The sequence below is a fragment of the Cladophialophora bantiana genome (assembly GCF_000835475.1).
Source record: "Cladophialophora bantiana CBS 173.52 unplaced genomic scaffold supercont1.10, whole genome shotgun sequence".
Lineage (NCBI taxonomy): Eukaryota > Fungi > Ascomycota > Eurotiomycetes > Chaetothyriales > Herpotrichiellaceae > Cladophialophora > Cladophialophora bantiana.
Genome location: NW_015971584.1, coordinates 567,185 through 584,678, shown reverse-complemented (window position 1 = coordinate 584,678; position 17,494 = coordinate 567,185). Strand labels below are relative to the sequence as shown.

At 53.1% G+C, this 17,494-nt stretch overlaps 8 protein-coding genes across 8 annotated transcripts; 5 read left to right on the top strand and 3 right to left on the bottom strand.

Moving 5' to 3' along the window:
* Positions 1-636: 636 nt before the first annotated feature.
* Z519_07121 (uncharacterized protein) lies at positions 637-2,460 on the top strand (the record flags this gene model as incomplete). The annotated part of the gene is made up of 1 exon (XM_016764856.1): positions 637-2,460. The coding sequence occupies one exon, from the start codon at positions 637-639 to the stop codon at positions 2,458-2,460; it is 1,824 nt and encodes a 607-aa protein (XP_016618806.1).
* A 360-nt stretch (positions 2,461-2,820) lies between these two features.
* Z519_07120 (uncharacterized protein) lies at positions 2,821-5,134 on the bottom strand (the record flags this gene model as incomplete). The annotated part of the gene is made up of 3 exons (XM_016764855.1): positions 2,821-4,153; positions 4,215-4,606; positions 4,667-5,134. 3 exons carry the CDS (start codon positions 5,132-5,134, stop codon positions 2,821-2,823), a joined length of 2,193 nt encoding a protein of 730 aa, XP_016618805.1.
* Positions 5,135-5,949: 815 nt separating this feature from the next.
* Positions 5,950-7,335, top strand: Z519_07119 (uncharacterized protein; the record flags this gene model as incomplete). Its single annotated transcript, XM_016764854.1, has 1 exon — positions 5,950-7,335. One exon carries the CDS (start codon positions 5,950-5,952, stop codon positions 7,333-7,335), a length of 1,386 nt encoding a protein of 461 aa, XP_016618804.1.
* A 1,240-nt stretch (positions 7,336-8,575) lies between these two features.
* Z519_07118 (uncharacterized protein) lies at positions 8,576-9,878 on the top strand (the record flags this gene model as incomplete). Its single annotated transcript, XM_016764853.1, has 2 exons — positions 8,576-8,993; positions 9,100-9,878. The coding sequence occupies 2 exons, from the start codon at positions 8,576-8,578 to the stop codon at positions 9,876-9,878; spliced, it is 1,197 nt and encodes a 398-aa protein (XP_016618803.1).
* A 79-nt stretch (positions 9,879-9,957) lies between these two features.
* Z519_07117 (uncharacterized protein) lies at positions 9,958-11,102 on the bottom strand (the record flags this gene model as incomplete). Its single annotated transcript, XM_016764852.1, has 2 exons — positions 9,958-10,960; positions 11,011-11,102. 2 exons carry the CDS (start codon positions 11,100-11,102, stop codon positions 9,958-9,960), a joined length of 1,095 nt encoding a protein of 364 aa, XP_016618802.1.
* Positions 11,103-11,292: 190 nt separating this feature from the next.
* Z519_07116 (uncharacterized protein) lies at positions 11,293-12,216 on the bottom strand (the record flags this gene model as incomplete). The annotated part of the gene is made up of 4 exons (XM_016764851.1): positions 11,293-11,348; positions 11,398-11,462; positions 11,515-11,573; positions 11,623-12,216. 4 exons carry the CDS (start codon positions 12,214-12,216, stop codon positions 11,293-11,295), a joined length of 774 nt encoding a protein of 257 aa, XP_016618801.1.
* Positions 12,217-12,402: 186 nt separating this feature from the next.
* Z519_07115 (uncharacterized protein) lies at positions 12,403-14,359 on the top strand (the record flags this gene model as incomplete). The annotated part of the gene is made up of 3 exons (XM_016764850.1): positions 12,403-12,458; positions 12,609-13,369; positions 13,422-14,359. 3 exons carry the CDS (start codon positions 12,403-12,405, stop codon positions 14,357-14,359), a joined length of 1,755 nt encoding a protein of 584 aa, XP_016618800.1.
* A 1,049-nt stretch (positions 14,360-15,408) lies between these two features.
* Positions 15,409-16,921, top strand: Z519_07114 (uncharacterized protein; the record flags this gene model as incomplete). The annotated part of the gene is made up of 4 exons (XM_016764849.1): positions 15,409-15,645; positions 15,711-16,198; positions 16,248-16,420; positions 16,479-16,921. 4 exons carry the CDS (start codon positions 15,409-15,411, stop codon positions 16,919-16,921), a joined length of 1,341 nt encoding a protein of 446 aa, XP_016618799.1.
* Between the last annotated feature and the right edge of the window lie 573 nt (positions 16,922-17,494).

The following is a 17,494-nucleotide window of genomic DNA, read 5'->3' as shown; positions in this document are numbered from 1 at the left end:
GAGGGGTATAATGAAGGGGTTCCACGGCCACTTGTCGCAGACAGTAACTTCAACACGTGACGCTCTTTCAAATCTAGCCGACCAGGTTGCCTTTCAAAGAAGCACAGGCAAGCCAGACTTCTGAAGCTGGGGGCTTGACTGAATTGAGTTGATATAGTCGAAGCCACAGGGGCAACTATACCAGCAGATCTAACGCAAGGCTGACTCGTCAATTTGCAAGAACCTCGCTGGGCAATGACAGGTCAAACAGGAGACTTCTCGGCAAGCGACTATTTCAAGATATGGCGCGGATTTCGGCTGAATCTCGAAGCAAGCCAAAAAGCCTTGTTAGCCATAGGAGAGCTTTCAATTGGCCAGACTCGCTTGGCAGTTTCTCCCGGCCTGCTCAGCCTTACCCTTCCGAGCAACAAGGCGCCAACAGTGGATCCGAGAATATTACGAGCTCCAGGCGATCGTGTTGTTCGCCCCCTTTTTGGTAAATTTGGGAACATGAGGATCCTAGGCATCTTAACCCATGATGGATGTCTTGCAATGAACGACCTGACACATCCTAAAAGCTCTTGACCGTGCCCCTGTTGTCCAGATCTTGTCAAGAAGGCTTCCCAGAACCCGTCCCGGAAAGGACAATCGAGCAACATGTCGTCTCTGGCCAAGAAGTCGATGAATTTCATGAGGGATGTGTACAACCTGGCAGAAAATCGGGCAGAACTGCTCCTTTCAACAACGACGACGTCGACATCAACGTCCTCGCAAGGCTATCACCCATCTCAAGGTCTCTCGAGTCAGTTCAACCCGGCACATACTCATCAATATCCTCCTCCCCCTCCTCCACCTCCGCCGGCTCTTCACACTCAAGCTCCGCCGCCACCAACATATCATTATTCTTCTCAACATGCACAGCCTTATGGGCACTGGTCTAGTCCACTGACGCCAATATCGCCGCCATTACCACAGGCAGCGCCGAATGTATACCCCGTGGCTAGTGCTGCTTTAGACGTACATCCAAATCCAAACCCGGGTCTACCACTTGCGCCGCCCTCGCCTGTCTCGTCTCCACCGATTCCACAGCCATATGGACATCAAACCCCTCATGGACAACACCAATGTCAGTTTGCCCCGGAATATCCGCCTTCTGGGGCCCTTTCGCATCATCAGCACCTATCGTCATGGCAGAGTCCAGCGAACCCTGGACTCCATCACCGGCCTCAGCTGAATGGATCTGTCGCTGCACAGAGTCATGCCGACTTTGGCCCAAACCAACAGGATGCGCCCCATCGAACTTCGACTAGCAAGCACTCAGCAGTCACCGGCAGTTATTGGGGGATGTCACGACCGGAGACCAGTAAACCTCTACCTCCTCCCCTCCCCCCGAGGGCCAACGCTGACGGCCGGTACGTTGCGCCTGGACGAGTGGGAGCTGCGTCGAGCGAGTCTTGTGCTCCAGTGTCTGACCAGCAGGGTTTCACTCCCCCGGCTCCTGGATATCATGAAATGCCAGCCGTGGCGGCACCGCCCCCCCGTAGACATCATCACAGCGGCACTAACGCTCTACCCGAGCTCCCAGAACTACCTCCTGGGGCTGCTAACATGACTTCTTCGCAGCCAGCACATCATGCGCCGTATCACTTGGGCTGCCCCCCTGCAGCCGAGCTCCAATCGAATAATAACTGCGCATTCGAGGCGGTCGAACTTCCAGCCTCGCCTGTCATGGCCAAGGCGAGCCATTTTATGGATTCTTCCTCCTCTGCTCCTCAGCGATACCAGCGTGCTTATTCAACAGCAACAACACCAGCTGCAATGAATCAATCCTTCACTTCAGGGCACGTGGCAGAGCTGGATTCGACGCCTATCATTATAAATTCCCAGACCACCGCCACCACCACCACCATGACGACAAGTACGAATATGCAACATCGTCCTCCAACGCATAGTAATACCGCCGTCACCTTCTCGCCTCCTGGTTCTAGTGCGTACCATGCATATCCGGTCCCTACGACTCTGTCTTCTTTTGGTGATGATCCACCTCAGCGCCCATCTTCTCCCGCGATGCCTCCATCCGCCCACACGCCTTCTCGCTCCTCGATCGGCGCCCAGCAGCAGCAGCAGCAGCAGCAGCAGCAGAGCCTCCCTCTCGACGACAAGCATCAAATGCTTCAAAATCACCAAGTCGTTTCCTCCCCAGTGGCGATGAGCGAGGTTGATCGACTAGCATTCAACCACGCGCGAGCCAGGACCGAAAGCCTTCCAACCCGGGGCCCAACCCCAGGCCCAAGTCCGCTCACACCATCGTGCTCCGAGACCCAGCACCAGCAGAAGACAAAAGCGCCTTACCCGCTCTATCACGGCACCGGCGCGGTCACGATGCCCATACACCAGGACTTCGCCACGTGGAATGGAGACGGGGACGGAGATGGGAGTGCGAGTGGGAACGCATCTACACCTCGGGTGCGGAAGTATTAGCCAGCCAGCTAGGCCGCCAACTTGGCCGACAACGCGTCTTCCACAGACTGTCTTGCCTTGAGACGGCACCATCATCACCGTCGTCGTCGCCGAAGAAAGGTTACATGTAAGAAAAAGAAAAAGAGGAATTTTCTCCCGATGGGCACGGAGGATACATTGATTCAAGATCGCTCGCTCGCTCGAGCCCTCTCCTGCGGGGCTATAAGAACTGTTACAGGAGCGGGGCACTTTCTTGACTGGCGTACATTTGTGCACATATGCATCCATCTACAAACATGTACTCGAACACATACACACTCCCACACCTAATACGGAGTCATGTGACATAAGAATATGCTCAGAAGATGTTGAATTGATCCATCACAGCGCGGCGTGCTGCCACTCCTCGTCGCCCGGCTTCTCACTTACGCCCAGCTCTGTCTGGCTGCTCATGGCACTGGAGTTTGTGCTCTGACGCCTGAGCAGCTCTTCCAGCCTCACCGTCTCGCCACGGTGCATGGCCTTGATGATCTCCTGCTTCTTGCGCTTGCTGCACCGGATCCGCGCCTCGTATTGGGTGCATCGCTTCGTCTCGTCGCACCACCCGCCGGTCCAGAAGCGGTCGCCGGTGCAGGACATGCCGAAGATGTCCAGACCCAGGGCCAGCGAGACTAGGGCTGTGGTTGTGCCGATTAGGCTGATGGACGAGAGGTGCTTGGCCAGCGGGAGGAGGAGGATCGCGATGGCGATGCATGAGCGGATGACGAGGCGCGGGCCTTTCCTGAGACGCGGGTTCTTCAACGTCTTGTGCACGTGGCAGTATGAAAGCAACGTCATGGAGAGGAGCGCCGAGGCGATGCCCCCGCAATAATACCAGCGAAGACCAATGTCAATGTCCGCAACCGATCTCGGCTGGTAGGTCTCGCCCAGGTCCTCGACATTGGCGTTCGCACAGTCGTGTGCGATGACCAGTTTCGAGAGTGTCGCGGCCGCCAGCACGTAGGAGAGTACGAAAGGCAAATGACATGTTATCCAGACGGTACTAGAGAGCCAGTGGCGGCGGATCGCGTGCACATGGACACCTTGGTGATCGATTTCGAAGTACAACCATTGGAAGGCGAAGGCTTGGATGAGGCCGAGGATGCCTTTGCCGAGGAAGGCATTGAGGCCAACACTGGCACGGGACTGATAAAGAATCGTGAGCACGGAATAACCAAAGACCAGGGACACAAAGGCGTTGGTGCGTTCCGTGCGGTGTTCGATGTTGATAGCCGGGTAGAATTCGAAGTACTTCTGAATGAAGCGCTCCCTGCGACTGCCTTGGGCGTGGGGAAGCCTGGACGATGCGCGCGAGAGGAACATGCCGAAGCCTTGACCCCAGAGGTCGATGACGATGGCGATCCAGATCAGAGCCAGTTGGCCCGGGTAGTTGACGTGGATGCTACAGATCCAGAATACGGTTGCGAGGAGGATAATACAGGAGGTGTACAGGAGGGTTCCCCGGACCAGGGGCACCACGTAGGAAAGCCAGGCAAAGTATAGGGCACCGTAAAAGCGTTCGGCCAGATAGAAGGACATCATGGGAATATATGTGTCGAATTCTCCACCGGGGTGTCTCTCCTCGAAGGCGTAGGAAATATTGGTAGTGTATGCGAAAAGAAGGATCAAGTATAGCATGACCGAGAGCTTTTGAACGACGTCGTCTCGCTCGAACCTGTTTTCAGTCAGCATGGATAACAACCGGCTTAACAGTTCTGTGATAATCTGTCCCCTACCAGTTCGACACGAGTGTGAGATCGTTCCAGATCTTAAAAGCCATGGTGAAGTTGATGGCATACACTAGGAAGGACTTCCCGGTAGGATCCTCGGCAGCCTTATCTCCAATGATGCCGATAATGCCAACATAGAGCAAGTCAGCAAACAGTTCAAAGGTGCCGACCTCGCCGCTACGCGCCGATCTCCACAGCAGGCCCTTGTGGAAATACTGACGGATCACTGGCCGTTTGAAGAACTTCGTCCCTTCGACGACACGGCTTTGGTGCTTGTCGAGCAAAGTCTGATCCGAGCTGGCTGAAGAATTCGTCGGTGTAGACGAGCCGCTGTGGTCATCCTTTGTTCGTATGCGCGCCGTGTAGCCGAACTTGCTAAAGTTTGCATCCAAGGCCACCTACTCCGTGGGTCAGCTACATCTTAACATGTCCAATGCTTTGATCACCGTTGGACGTACGCCGTGGTGGGTCAACTGGTTGAGTTCGTTGGACAGATGGTCCAGGTCATCCCTGACCTTCTCGAACTCGTGGAAGATGTCTCCATGGGTCTCGCGCAGCGTGTCGCGTCGAGCCGAGTGATGAGCGTGCAGTTCGCGTACGATAGCTAGATGTTCTGGAGTGCCAGATATTACGACGTCGAATTCTTGAGGGCCGTGCTGTTGACTCAATTCCTTGTGAAGCTTGGCGTGCTCCTCTGGGGTATGGGCAATGTGGATTTTCCGGCCATCAGGATGGATGAAGTGGCGAAGCCTCTCTTTGGCATGGTCAACATGCGGGTGATGGTGTTGGTGCTCGGGCGGAGGACTCTGAATGCCCGAGGGACTTTGTGCCCCCGGGGAGAAGGCTGTGGGTGAGGGTATTGCTGAGGTTGCTGCTGTCGACTTCTCACGAAGAGTGTCCAACGGGTCGTCATCCCCGAGGCCCATTGCTGCTCTGCTGCTTGCTCTGCGTCAAGAGACGAAGAGAGATGGAGAGGGCGCCCTTTCGTGCCGTTGAATCATATTTGAATTTGAACTCGAATTGCCACGGGCCAAGTCTCATCCATTCTTGGCCATGCGTCTTGTCCTGTGATGAGCTCAGCGAATTGTAGGGACGGGGGGGGCGTTTGTCAGCTGCGTTAGCTGAATCTGTGCGTTTGGCGGGCTGGGCAATGAATGTTCGAACTTTGAGGGAAGTGGCTCGGTGGGTGAGATGTGAAACTGGGCCTGGTACATACCCGCCGAGCCGCCAAGTCGCGGCTAGTACAAGGTGTAAAGGGTACGAACTCCGCAGAGAGACAGCTGACTTGGTGGCCCGGAAAAACACACAGTCCGGACTCTAATTGAGCTGGTTCCAGGGCATCTTACGGGCGCCAACAGGAGCAAGCGGGTGACAGCACCACGAGCTCCGAGGGCAGTGCGGGCACTACCTACGGGCACCATTCGTTGCTGTTCATTGCTCCCCACCGCTAATCCGCCCGCAGTTCGACGCGTGCATTCAAGCCTGGCACATTCACCATCCACTTAAGTTTTTGCTAGTGCTCTCACGAGACTGCCTTCCTCAACTCCTGACAGCTATTCACGATCATGTCTTGTTAGTCAAACGGTGAATGCACGAGTCTGGGGACGGCCATGTTATGAACAGACCCAATGCCAGCTACTCGAGAACATATCTCACGCGAGAGAACTACCGCGGGCCAACACTGCTGCGATTGATTCGAGGAGAAGAGTCAAGAAGATCGCGCGAGACAGAAACTCCAGCCATGAAGGCCGACATGCGGGAGGATGAGACGCTCATCTATGCGCCACCTGATTCCGGTTCTTCAGACGACGATCACCGCGAGTCTACCCAGAGCGCGCGCATACAGTCCAAACGCAAGACTCTGAAACCCTCTTCTCCATCCACGAAACGTATTGCGAGCACAGCTGCCTCGACCAGACCCAAACGGCTGAAGCTGACGAATCAACCTGCGCTTGACACACTGAAAACCCTCAAAGACTCGACTTGTACCGACCCATTTCCTCCATGGGACTCGAGCGGGTCGCAGAAAATAAAACCTCACAAGAGTTATGCGAACCGCAGATTCTTTCAAAAGCTGGAACCCGTCGAGAGCATGCCCCGGCCTCGCGCAGAAGGGAAGAGGTTTGTGTCTTATGCCAAATTAGATAAGCAGGAAGAGAAGGCTCCCAAAACAACCTTCATACACGTTGCCGACGTGCCCGTCTCAGGTATTGTAAAAGAAAAGCACAAGGCAGGCCACAAAATGACCATCCCAAGCCTTCCAGGCGAGACACCGGAGACGAAAAAGGCGGATATTCGACTACCAGAAATACCAGACTTTTCATCTTCCGGCGAGGCGGAAAATCCTGTTGCTTTTGATGTGGATTCGCCTCGATCGGAAGGCCGTCGAAGGTCGGGGTCAACGTCGTCTTTGTCATCCGTGGACGACATGTTTCTACTCATGCACAATGACGAGTTCAAGATAGAACCTGACCGAGCGTTGTCTGGAGTATGCTGCCCGGTGTGTCGAAAGACTGTCCGAGACTCTATCTCACTCTTTGTTCCCGACAATCTTCGAACCATGCCTTTTCAACAACAGCAAAAGTTTTGTGCTCAACATCGCCTTGCAGATGCACGGGGCCAATGGGAAGAACGAGGCTATCCCAAGTTAGATTGGGAGAAACTGGAAACTTTCCGGATACCAAAGAAAACCCAAGAGCTGAAACGGGTGATCAGTCGGCAAAGATCATGTTACTACCTGGATGAGCTGGATGCGAAGATCAAAGCCGCCAAGGGCAATCGCAGGGCCATACGGAACTATCTCAATGAAGGTTTAATTGACATCGCTAAGCCGGGCTATTACGGCCCCAAGGGGGCCCGAATCATGGTTCATGCTATTACAGAGTCGCTTTCCAAGACTCTCAATAAGGCACTACAGTCGGATCCGGCGCTTCGGACAGCTGGTGTCGGCGCATATGTGAGCGCGGTGCTGGTGCCTGAGTTGACCCTGCAACTGGTAATGGAAGACATGAAATTGCCGACGGCCAAGGAAGGCCGGAAGGTGCTGGATGAGAGTACTGATATTGGGGTGCTGTTGAATCCGGACGACGACCATGTGGAACGGGAACATGATGCAGAGAACGATTGAGGAAGCCTTGTACTGCAAGGGGCACTTCGATTTGGAGCTCATGCCGACCATGAGCATTCCGGAAGCGGGGACCAGGGAAAATAGTCTGATGACTATGGCATCAAGATCGGTCAGTTTCCTGCACTACATGTACAGTGAGAATTGCAGGTAGCTGACGAGAGGGGCCATTGATATGCAGCCACATTTCGCATGTGGTGCATGGTGGGCATGATTCGTGCCATTCATCACCTCGACGACGACAACGTAAGTCAATGCCATTACTGTAAAGCACCATCTGGCTTCCCCGTGTACATGCACGTCTACATATGCATTAGACGATCCTCCTGACTGCTCTCTGTCCACACAATCATGCCCAGGTACATCCATACCTAAGTCCATTTACACGCCTTGCAGACAGTACTTGCGTCCTTATTTATGTACTTGCCTACATACATATTTCGGTATATGCATACATGGATATCCCCGGTGGTCCTCCTGTGGTGTACTTATGGCCCTTGTAAAGATGTACAGTGAGTGGGCACTGGGCACTTGACTCGAACCGGCAAACGGGGCGTTGCTGCGTGAGCGGTGACATGCCGTGTGATTATTCATGCCGCCTGTTCTTACTTGCTTTACCCCTGCTTCTAATTGTAACAGAGACACCAAATCGCGCTCTCGCTCGATTTTCCTCCTCTTTTCTTCACAGTTTATTACTAAGTGTTGGTTTTGCTCCTTTTTAATACTGGGCTGGGCTTGGAGATTGACATTAAGATTTGAGGCTGAGATTGATGTTGATATCAACGGCTGACAGTCGGTAAGAAGTCAAGAGACTCGTTTCTTTGGTTCGAACCGTCTTAGAAAAGGGGAAAGACAACCCACTGTTTGATACTTGTGCATTGTTCATTTCACCAAGCAGGCAGCTACTGGCCTATTGAGTTGTCGGCGGGCTTGGGCGCGGGTCGCGTTTGGCATCGAGCTTGAGTAAACACAACCCCTCGGTGTCGTGGTGGGCTGGATGAAGAGAGGAAAAGAGGCGGAAACAAAGAGAAGAGAAGAGAAGTGATTGAAAGAAAAAGGAGGGTGATCGAGCGAGGAAGCGAGTCGAAGGGGACCTTGTTGATGCTGCAGCAGCCGCCGATACTATTCCCGGAGACAAGGCTTGAACACACAGACGGAGCAAGCCATTGAGCGACAAGGTCCCAAACCTCGAAGTTGGCGTACCAGCAGTCTGAGACAGTTAGACCAAGCAGAATCAGCGCCCATGACCAATTCGAACCAAACAGCACAACAGCAGCGCATCCAGCCCACCACGGAAGAAAAGCAGTTGGAAACTCCCTTCCCTCTGTCACCTCCCTCTCCTCCCTTCCGTCCCTGCCGCACCGTCCCCGACCGTTTCCCACCCATAACGACCTACGAAATGTCCACCACCGCCACACAACAGACGCTCAACACCAACTCCATAGGAGCTCGCCGTCGCCGTGCCGGCTCTTTGAACGCCCCCTTCGCCGGTCGTTTGGGCGGCAACCAAGAATTCACCGTCGACCGCTCCGATCCCCAAAATGAGGAGTTGCTGAAAAAAGTGCCCGACGCGGCACCCAATCTGACCTTGCGGGAAAGTTTCGATCTTCGAGGTTTTTCCGAGGTGGAGCTGTGGAAGGCTTCTTTGATCGAGTTTGTCGGTGAGCATCCCCTTCGGTGGTTTGTTGGCGTGGCAGAGTTGCTGAAGAGACCATGGATGAGGAGGCGTGTCGTGCGGAATGGTGCTAACATATTATTGTGCCTTAGGTACCCTGATCTTCGTCTGGGCATCAGCCTGGAACAGTATCTCCCCAAATACCCCTCCGCCCTTACCCTCAGAAACATCTGGCCCATTCAGCCGCTCGTATTTTCTCGGTCCTCTCGTCGCCTCCGCCATAAATGCAATTCTCCTAGCGCTGCTAATCTTCTCCTTCGGCGCGGTATCCGGAGCCCATATGAATCCACTAATCACGATTGGAACATTCTTTGCGAGATTAACCACCTTTCCTCGGCTGGTGCTGTATTTGGCTGCACAGATCTCGGCTGGTGCGCTTGCCGGGCTACTGTTAAGAGCGGCGGCGAATACCAGAGAATTCAAGGTTGGAGGATGCTACCTCTTCGAGGATATGGGGACACCTGTCTCGAGTGCATTCACCATCGAAGTCGTTGGTGACTTGCTCTTGCTTGTGCTCGCCTTCGGAGTCGGCCTTGATCCTCGCCAGCGGGAGATTTTTGGCCCAGCACTGGGACCAATCTTCGTTGGCCTCGCGGCGGGAACTATGGCATTGTGCACAGCATTCAGTCTGCCCGCGTACGGTGGTGCTGGTCTGAATGCAGCAAGATGCTTCGGCGTCTTTGTGGGCAGCCAATTCCCTGAATGGCACTGGGTGCATTGGGTCGCGCCGTTTGTGGCCAGCATTTTTCACGGTATTGTGTATTTCCTTGTTCCGCCTGGTGAACCAAACAGGACAAATGCACATAAGATTGGCAGAGGTACTCAGAAAACTGAGCCGGAAAAGGAGGAGAATGGAAAGGAGTCCGTGTAGAATATGAGGATGGTCTTCTGCTCTCACAGGTATGAGTTAATCGTAATGGCCGATTGTCAATCGGCGACTCTTGATGGTCTCAAGCACCCATCATAACTCTTCTCTTGGGCGCTTTCTTCTTCCCGGCTCCCTTGACGAACTGGACAGCCTTGTGGCTTCGTTCCTCTAGTCCGGCGCTGTCGCCCCTGTGGCCTTCTATCCAACAATTGGTACAGTAGAGATCTCCGTCGCAGCCGATACATTGGAGAGTGGCGTCATCATTGCAGATGATGCACCACGTATCGATTTCCTGGTCGGTGAAGCCTATGTTAGGTTTTGATGTAGAAGACGATGATTTCGTAGATTTCAGGCCCGTGGGAACTGACGGCAGTGACAAGCCGGCAAAGCGAGAGGCTAGGTCGTCGTCGTCATTTGACTGTTCTGTGGAGATAGCTGGGTCTGGTAGTTTTGAAGACGTGGTGGGAAGGTCAAAAGCAGAAATATTGCGGCCAGAGTTGGGAATTGAGCGTAGCGGATCGCCTGGTGCGACACCGTCTTTATCTTCTGGCAGAGTAGCGTTTTCTTCCTGCGCCTCCGGAGGCTCGAGCCTGGCCTCGTCCAGAATCCTTGCCAGCAATTCATCTGCCTCTTGGTCCAGAGTGTCTTTCGACTTGTTACCTACGACTGTGACTGGAATCTCATCCGTTTCTGGTTCGGGTCGAAACACCGAAACATCAATCGCCGGGAACCTTGTAGCAACGTGATCTTCTCTTGTACTTGCGGCCTCATCTTTGCTCAGCTGCTCACTTTCCGTGTGTGACCCATCGGCTAGAGCTGACTTTGCAGTCCGCAGCAGATCTGCGACCTGTTCCTCTTCACTCTGCGTAACTTCCCATGCATCTGAGGGTCCTAGGTCTGCCAGAAGGTCCTCCACTGTTTTCTCGTCTTCAGGATTCTCGGCCGAAGTAGTGGATTCCTTGAGGTGAGATGAAGAAGGACTACCTCCAAGGGATTTCCATCTCGTCAGAAGGTCGGAGTGAAGGGCGCGAGCCGGGCTAGGGTCAAGCGAAGTAGGGGGTCCTTTCCAAAGAGGTGTCTGAAAGCTAAGAATGCATCAGCTCAATGTCGAAGGTATGGCAAGTCATGGATTTACTTTGTCTGCTCAAAAGAGACAGTCGACGTTTTCAACGCATTTAGCCGCGCGAGTAGATCTCGATCCGCATTCGACTTTGGATCATCACACATCACGTCTGTGTTTGTTGTGTCATACAACCTTCATCTTTATCAGCTGTCGAGGCGGAAGACAAGCAGAAAGCTTGGTCACAGCATGGACATTCACGTTTTGCGCCAACGGTCAATTCCGCGTGACGTAGCCCGAGTTTGTGCTTTCAGAACCTCTCTCAGCACGGTCAAGCACAATCTCTCAATGTCTGCGTCACAGGTTGCCCAGGAGTGCCATCGCGCTTTGAAATGCCTCGAGCACCTTTGCATCTGTAAACAGTGTAAGTGGGAAACCGTCTGATATGCACGTGGGACTCACGGTGGGCTTGCTTCTGAGCCAATAACCTCTCCGAGTTCTGGACAAGAGCTATTCGTGTGCGAAGTCTGCATCAGCAGTTAGATCGCATCTCACCACAGTAACAGCACGCTGAATTACCTCTTGACGGCCCTTTCAGCTTCGTGGTCGTTTGAAACTTGCATATAGAGCGAGAATTGCTGCAAATAGTCAGCTCACCCTGGGTGACCAAGAGAAGGGGCTCTTTACAGTAAAGCGGGTGTTGAACTCATCCATGATTTGCCTCTCAGCAGCAATATAAGGCTGGATCTCCTTATCGTAGCGTGATTCCAGATCGTCCCAGTCCATTGCATCCAGATTGGCCGAGGTGTCTCTCGCGTTCAATGCTCGTTCGAACTCCTGGAATTCGAATTCTAAATGCTGTTGATAATCATGGATTTCCTTCACAAAGCTATTACGCTGTGACGATGGAGTGGAGCTTGCACCAAGTTTTTTAGAAGCTGGACGAACCTTAGTATTGTCACTACCAAGGGACGAGCTATGATGCTCGAACGGGATGTTCCTACCGTGTTGCTCTAGAGATTCGGGCATCACCGGGAGCGTGACAGATCTCTGGAACCTTGCGCTGGCAGGGCTCGTCTTCGGTGTCTCGTTCGGCTGATAGATTTCCTCGTTTGTACGTTTTCTGGCCACACTGCCTTGTCTAGACCTGGACCTGTCGGGCAGTGGTGAGGAGTGGATGGCAACGGCCGCGTCTCTATTCAAGTCTAGAGGCGGCGTTTGCTTCCCCTCGTTCGTAGTCGGAGAAACAGTCCCAGAGTCAGCGTGATTCACTGCGTCCATCGTCGCCAAACTGATTCCAACACTAAATTGTGAATGAAAATTCAACTAATCACAGAAACCTCGCTTGACCTCGCTGTCTACGCCCATTCATCGGTAAAACTTCGGCAGAACGCGTCAATAGCAGCTTTTCCCTCTTTGGAGTTAGCGTATATCGCAAAATCACGTGCTTGACATTTGGTCTACGTCATGCCGCAGCTTAGGCGTGTCGGGCCAAGCCTGAGCCTCATATCGCTCCGGGAGAGGTGAGTCGTGCCTATTTCAGTCCCTGTGATGCCTGTGTTTCTCCTTGACACTCTGATGTCTTTTTGATGACAATGTCACCATTGTCGCTGTAATCGTGCTCGATGCACACGGACCACGGAACAGACCTCATCCTAACATCATGATTGCAGGTTTCTCACCAGCGAAGCCGCGCCACCGCCGAAATCGCTGGATGCGGAGGTTAAAGACAACGAGACAGCCGAATATGAGATCGAGGTGCCCCTGAGTCCTACTAGCTCTTCTCCTGATTCTGCCTACGTCAACGTGGAAACTGTCAAGATGGACTGCCCTGTCTGTCACAAACACCTCACCGAGAGTATGGGTGTCAACTGCGCGAATTGCGTGAACAACCTGCTCTACAACTGTCGCTTTGACCTTGCCAGAGTCCTGCTCGAGAAAGAGTCTCTCGGAAAGAAAGTAGAAGCAATCGTCGGCCCGGAACCTGAGAAGCCGCTGGATGAAGAAACTGCGAGGCTCAGAAGGGCCTGGCAGGCACAGCAGGCAAAGATCGACGAACAGCGGGTTAAGGAGCAAGAAGAAGATATGCGGCGCGAGCTCGTCATCAGGCAGAAAGAACTGCAAGAGAAGAAAGACCTTGCCGAGGCTTTGAGAAAAAACCTAGAAGAACGAAGAGCCAACCTCGCCGCCGCAAAAGAAGCTCAGATCAAGAATCACAAGAAAAAGGTGGAAGAGCTCAAGGAGAATAATGAGAAGTTGAAGGCACAATATGACGCTCTTCATGAGAAGAGTGTCGACACCCGAGCCATTCTCTGTCGTGAAGCTGCTAGTCTGCTGAGGCTTCATCACTCCAAGAAGAAGTTCAAAGATGGTACAATCAAGGATCGCCACTATATTGCTGGTCTCTTTTTGCCAGACTTGAAAGAGATCAACAGTGAGGATTCCATCACGCCGTCACTAGTTCTCCACACTAACAGCCCATCTAGATATGCGATGCGCAGAACTCACTGCGGCACTTGGGAATGTCACTCGACTCGTTTTTCTCTGCTCCTTTTACCTTGGCATCAGACTCCCCGCTGAAATCACTCTGCCTCATCGAGACTACCCACTTGCAACAATCAATACTCCACTTACCTCGTACCTTGGACAACGCATCACCTTCCCCGGCAGTGGCTCGAGTCTCTCTGCGCCCGGCAGTCCTACCGCCTCTCGAATGGACCTCAGCTTGTCTCCGAAACCTCGTCCTCTCTACATCGGCTCCGACGACTACAACGAATCCGTCGCTCAATTTGCCAAGAAGGAACCCCTAGCGTTCAGCTATTTCATTGAAGGCGTTTCTCTCCTAGCTTGGGACGTCGCATGGCTTTCTCGCACTCAAGGCTTCGTTGCGGGCAGCGAAACGTGGGAAGACATCTGTAACATTGGCCACAACTTGTTCCAAATGATCTTAGTTCCTACACAATCTACAGCCGCTCGAGTCCTGGCCCAACGCAACGCTCTCAACCATCACCGCCGATCCCATAGCACATCGTCGCCAGTCACAGATGACAAGGACAACGCCTTCCCAGCACGTCTCGGTTCCTATTCTCACAACTCGGCGCATACATTCCTCGGGTCTGCCGCCGCGGCCGGGGATAATCCATCCCGTCACTGGCGCCTGAATCGATACTCCATGATTTCTGACCCCTTGAAGAAGCACCTCATCACAGAAATGAACAATGCCGAATGGGAACTGTTGGACCAACAGGAATGGAACGATGGGGGCGAGAAGATGGATGAGGCCGTCTTCATAAAGACCCGGCCTATGGACGGGAAGGAATATGACGATGCAAGAAGCATCATGACGCCCGGTGGAGAGGAGGAAGGTGCCCGGGCCAAGGGGACAAGTGGCTGGACCAAGCTCAAGAACAGAGAGAAGGCATAGAGAGGGCCGACGTTGCTGGCATGAATGATGAAGGATGACGCATTTTTATGAAGCTGGAGGACATACGAGACCCAGCAGGAGGCTGGGAAATTGCTGTTGGAGGCTGTCTGTGCTTCGATAGAGAACGAGCGTGCCATTCGCCTGCAGCGCTGGCAGTCGCCAGTACAGCCAGCTCAAATGATACCCCATTAACAAGGCCATATTCGTCCTCTCAGCGATTTCAAAGATAGGGAGCTCCTCTTTCTGAAGTAGTTAAAAGACAGCGCGACAGAATGGACGGACGACAGCGTCATCTCGCGCCATGTCTGAGAGCAGAAAAGGCGGTTTACCAAGCACTTTGAATCCGTATCAAGCTGGATGCACTGACAAGGCTGGAGTTGGAATGTGAGCACAGACCCGCCCACGAGGCTGAGGTATGGGAGCAGACAATCCACCTATCAGGCTGGCTGTGGTCTGAGCTCACAAGGAGGTCTAGGTCTCGTTCTTCGTCTTTGTTCGGAGCTTCGTTCAGGCTCACAGACGCCCATCATCCAATAGTCTCCAGCCGTTTGTACAATTGGGATGAGGACGGCCGAAATCTGCGTCTTTGTTTCCCAGCCGGGGCCGGATATTCGCTTTCGACAACGCTGCCTTGCCTCCTTTCCCTATCAAGTGTCCAAGTAAGTCACTTGAGCACCTACAGCTGTCACCCAGACCATCAAGCCAGGGGCGTGATCTGTGCTCCCTTGCGCCAAGTAAGTACCAGCCTTCGCAAATTCGCAGTGGAGTGTTGCAAGGTTCTGCAAACAGTAAGCAATCACGCGCCGTTTGCGCATCACTAAGTACCGCCTCCAAACAACTGAAGCACAGTTCCAGTCACTTCGCCCTCTCACACGGTCAAAACACCCCTTTTTGCCGTCCCATATTCAAGACACAACAATAAGCCTTCTGAGAGCTTGTGAATTGAAAGAATTATCAATATATCGAATCGACACTCACCGTTTAAACCCGCCAACGAGCAAGGAACAACATCTTCCACAACCGACAAATCCCTTTCCTGAGTACTCAACATGAAGTGCAGCTGTAGCGTCAGCGCCCTTCTCGCAGTCACGGGTGCAGTTCTCGCTCAAGACAGCAACTGCTATGAAGAAAAAGGTAACTGGTACTGCAACTCAGTCCAGGCAATCTCGTATTCGAATTTTGGCACCGCTGGCCAGTACCAGAAGGTATCGTACATGGGGTCAAATGGGGAATGCGACTTCGCAGATCAGAGTTACCAAGGAGGAATGGCGCCGATGGACGGAGAGGTAAGATACGGTCGAGCATTCCGATTTAAGCAAGGATTCATTGACTTACTTTTGGTATTTGACAGGTGTCATGGCACTTCCGTGGGCCAATGCAGTTGAAGCAATTCGCCTTTTACACCGCCGGGTCCGACAGCACCAAGCGGTCGCTGCATCCTAACCCACATCAGCGGCCATACGCTCACAAACACCTTCACGATCACAAGGTTCATGATGGCAGTAGAGCCGTAGGAGGAGGGCATGCAGCAGACAAGCGCGGTGTCGGGGATTGGGTCACAGCAACCATCAACGGACAAGTCGTGTCATGGATCAACCAGTACGCTGGACCTGGAGCTGCAATTGCGACGCCTGCTCCTGAAAACAATCGTGGCGGTGGCCAGAGAGTGGCGCCTGGGTCTGCGGCTCCTGCTTACTCTGCTCCTCCGCCCAAAGCGAGTATGAGTCCAGGTTCAGGCCAGTGGGGAAGGCAGGCATATTACAATGCTGAGCAAGGAGTTTGTGATGGACTTGTCTTCTTGAATCATCACGGCGGTCAGGGATCTGGAGTGTTCGACAAGTGAGTTGCCGGATCTCTTCATTTGATGTTGAATTTCTGACAAATCCAGTCTTTGGGGAATGTCCCTGTCGTACGCTTCAGCAGATAACAGTGCGGGATCTTCGTCTCCAGTGCCTCTAGCAGACACCTTGATACCGGATAACAGCGAGTTTGTCGTCATGAGTGACAAGCCATGTTCGGACGGCGGATGCGGCACAGTCCGAGATGGAACCGTTGCTTACCGTGGGTTCACCCATCCATTGTTTGCCCGTTCCAGGCCCACCACTAACCAAATTCACAGATGGTTTTGACGGTGCTTCCAAGCTCTTTCTACTTGAATTCAGCATGCCCTTGTCCGGCAACACAGGATTCAATGGTGACATGCCCGCAGCATGGATCCTAAACGCTCAAATTCCCCGCACAGCCCAATATGGAAATTGCTCCTGCTGGGCCTCGGGTTGCGGCGAATTTGACGTCTTCGAGGTTCTGGACTCTGGCAATCAGAAGTGCAAGTCTACCTGGCATGGGCTGAAAGCAAAGGGTGATTCAAATTGGTTCCAACGGCCGACCAGTGGAACAAAGAAGGTTGCAGTAGTGTTTGACGGGAGTTCAGGCACAGCGCATATTGTGATATTGCCCGATAACATGGATTTTGACTCAAACATTGCGGAGGGGACTGTGGCTGGGTTCGTCAACTCGATCCAGGATCCGAAGTTGAGCATTCAAGTTGCTCTGGATGGTTGAGATGACGCCGGCTTCAGAGGAGGCCGGGGTTCATGTCTCTCCTATCTCGTCAACGCGGGCGTGTATAGTCACATCTGATTCTGTTACACCTGCTTGACGTACCCTACCTGCGATCCGAGAGACTAGGAAGTCGGCACGAGATTACCCGGCTATGGTTAGCACTAGTTCTAGTCTTGAACAGTGGAGACTTGAGTGCGCGAAAGAGTGGCCTTGTACATATCAATAGAGTGCGTTTCCAAGCCAGAGTAATAGGGTAGCCTTGTCGTAATCGGTGTGTATGCCGTAGAGGAGGAGGAAGAGGCGACTAAGGCGACTTTAATAAATTGCGCTAGTGATCATCTCATCCTCAGGTAAAGCGGAGCATATGGGACGATCCGCACTTCACTCCGGCGAAACATATGCTTACCAGACGTCTCTTCTTCATCTTCTCGTGTTACTCGTGCTAGACGAAGTCTTGTCAATTCCATTTGCCTGTATGCTTTCGGTGACAGAGAAGATCGATTTCAAACACCGCCGTTTGAATGAAGACCACCGCAACAACGAAGCTCTCCACTACGCTCATTTGTGCCTGTC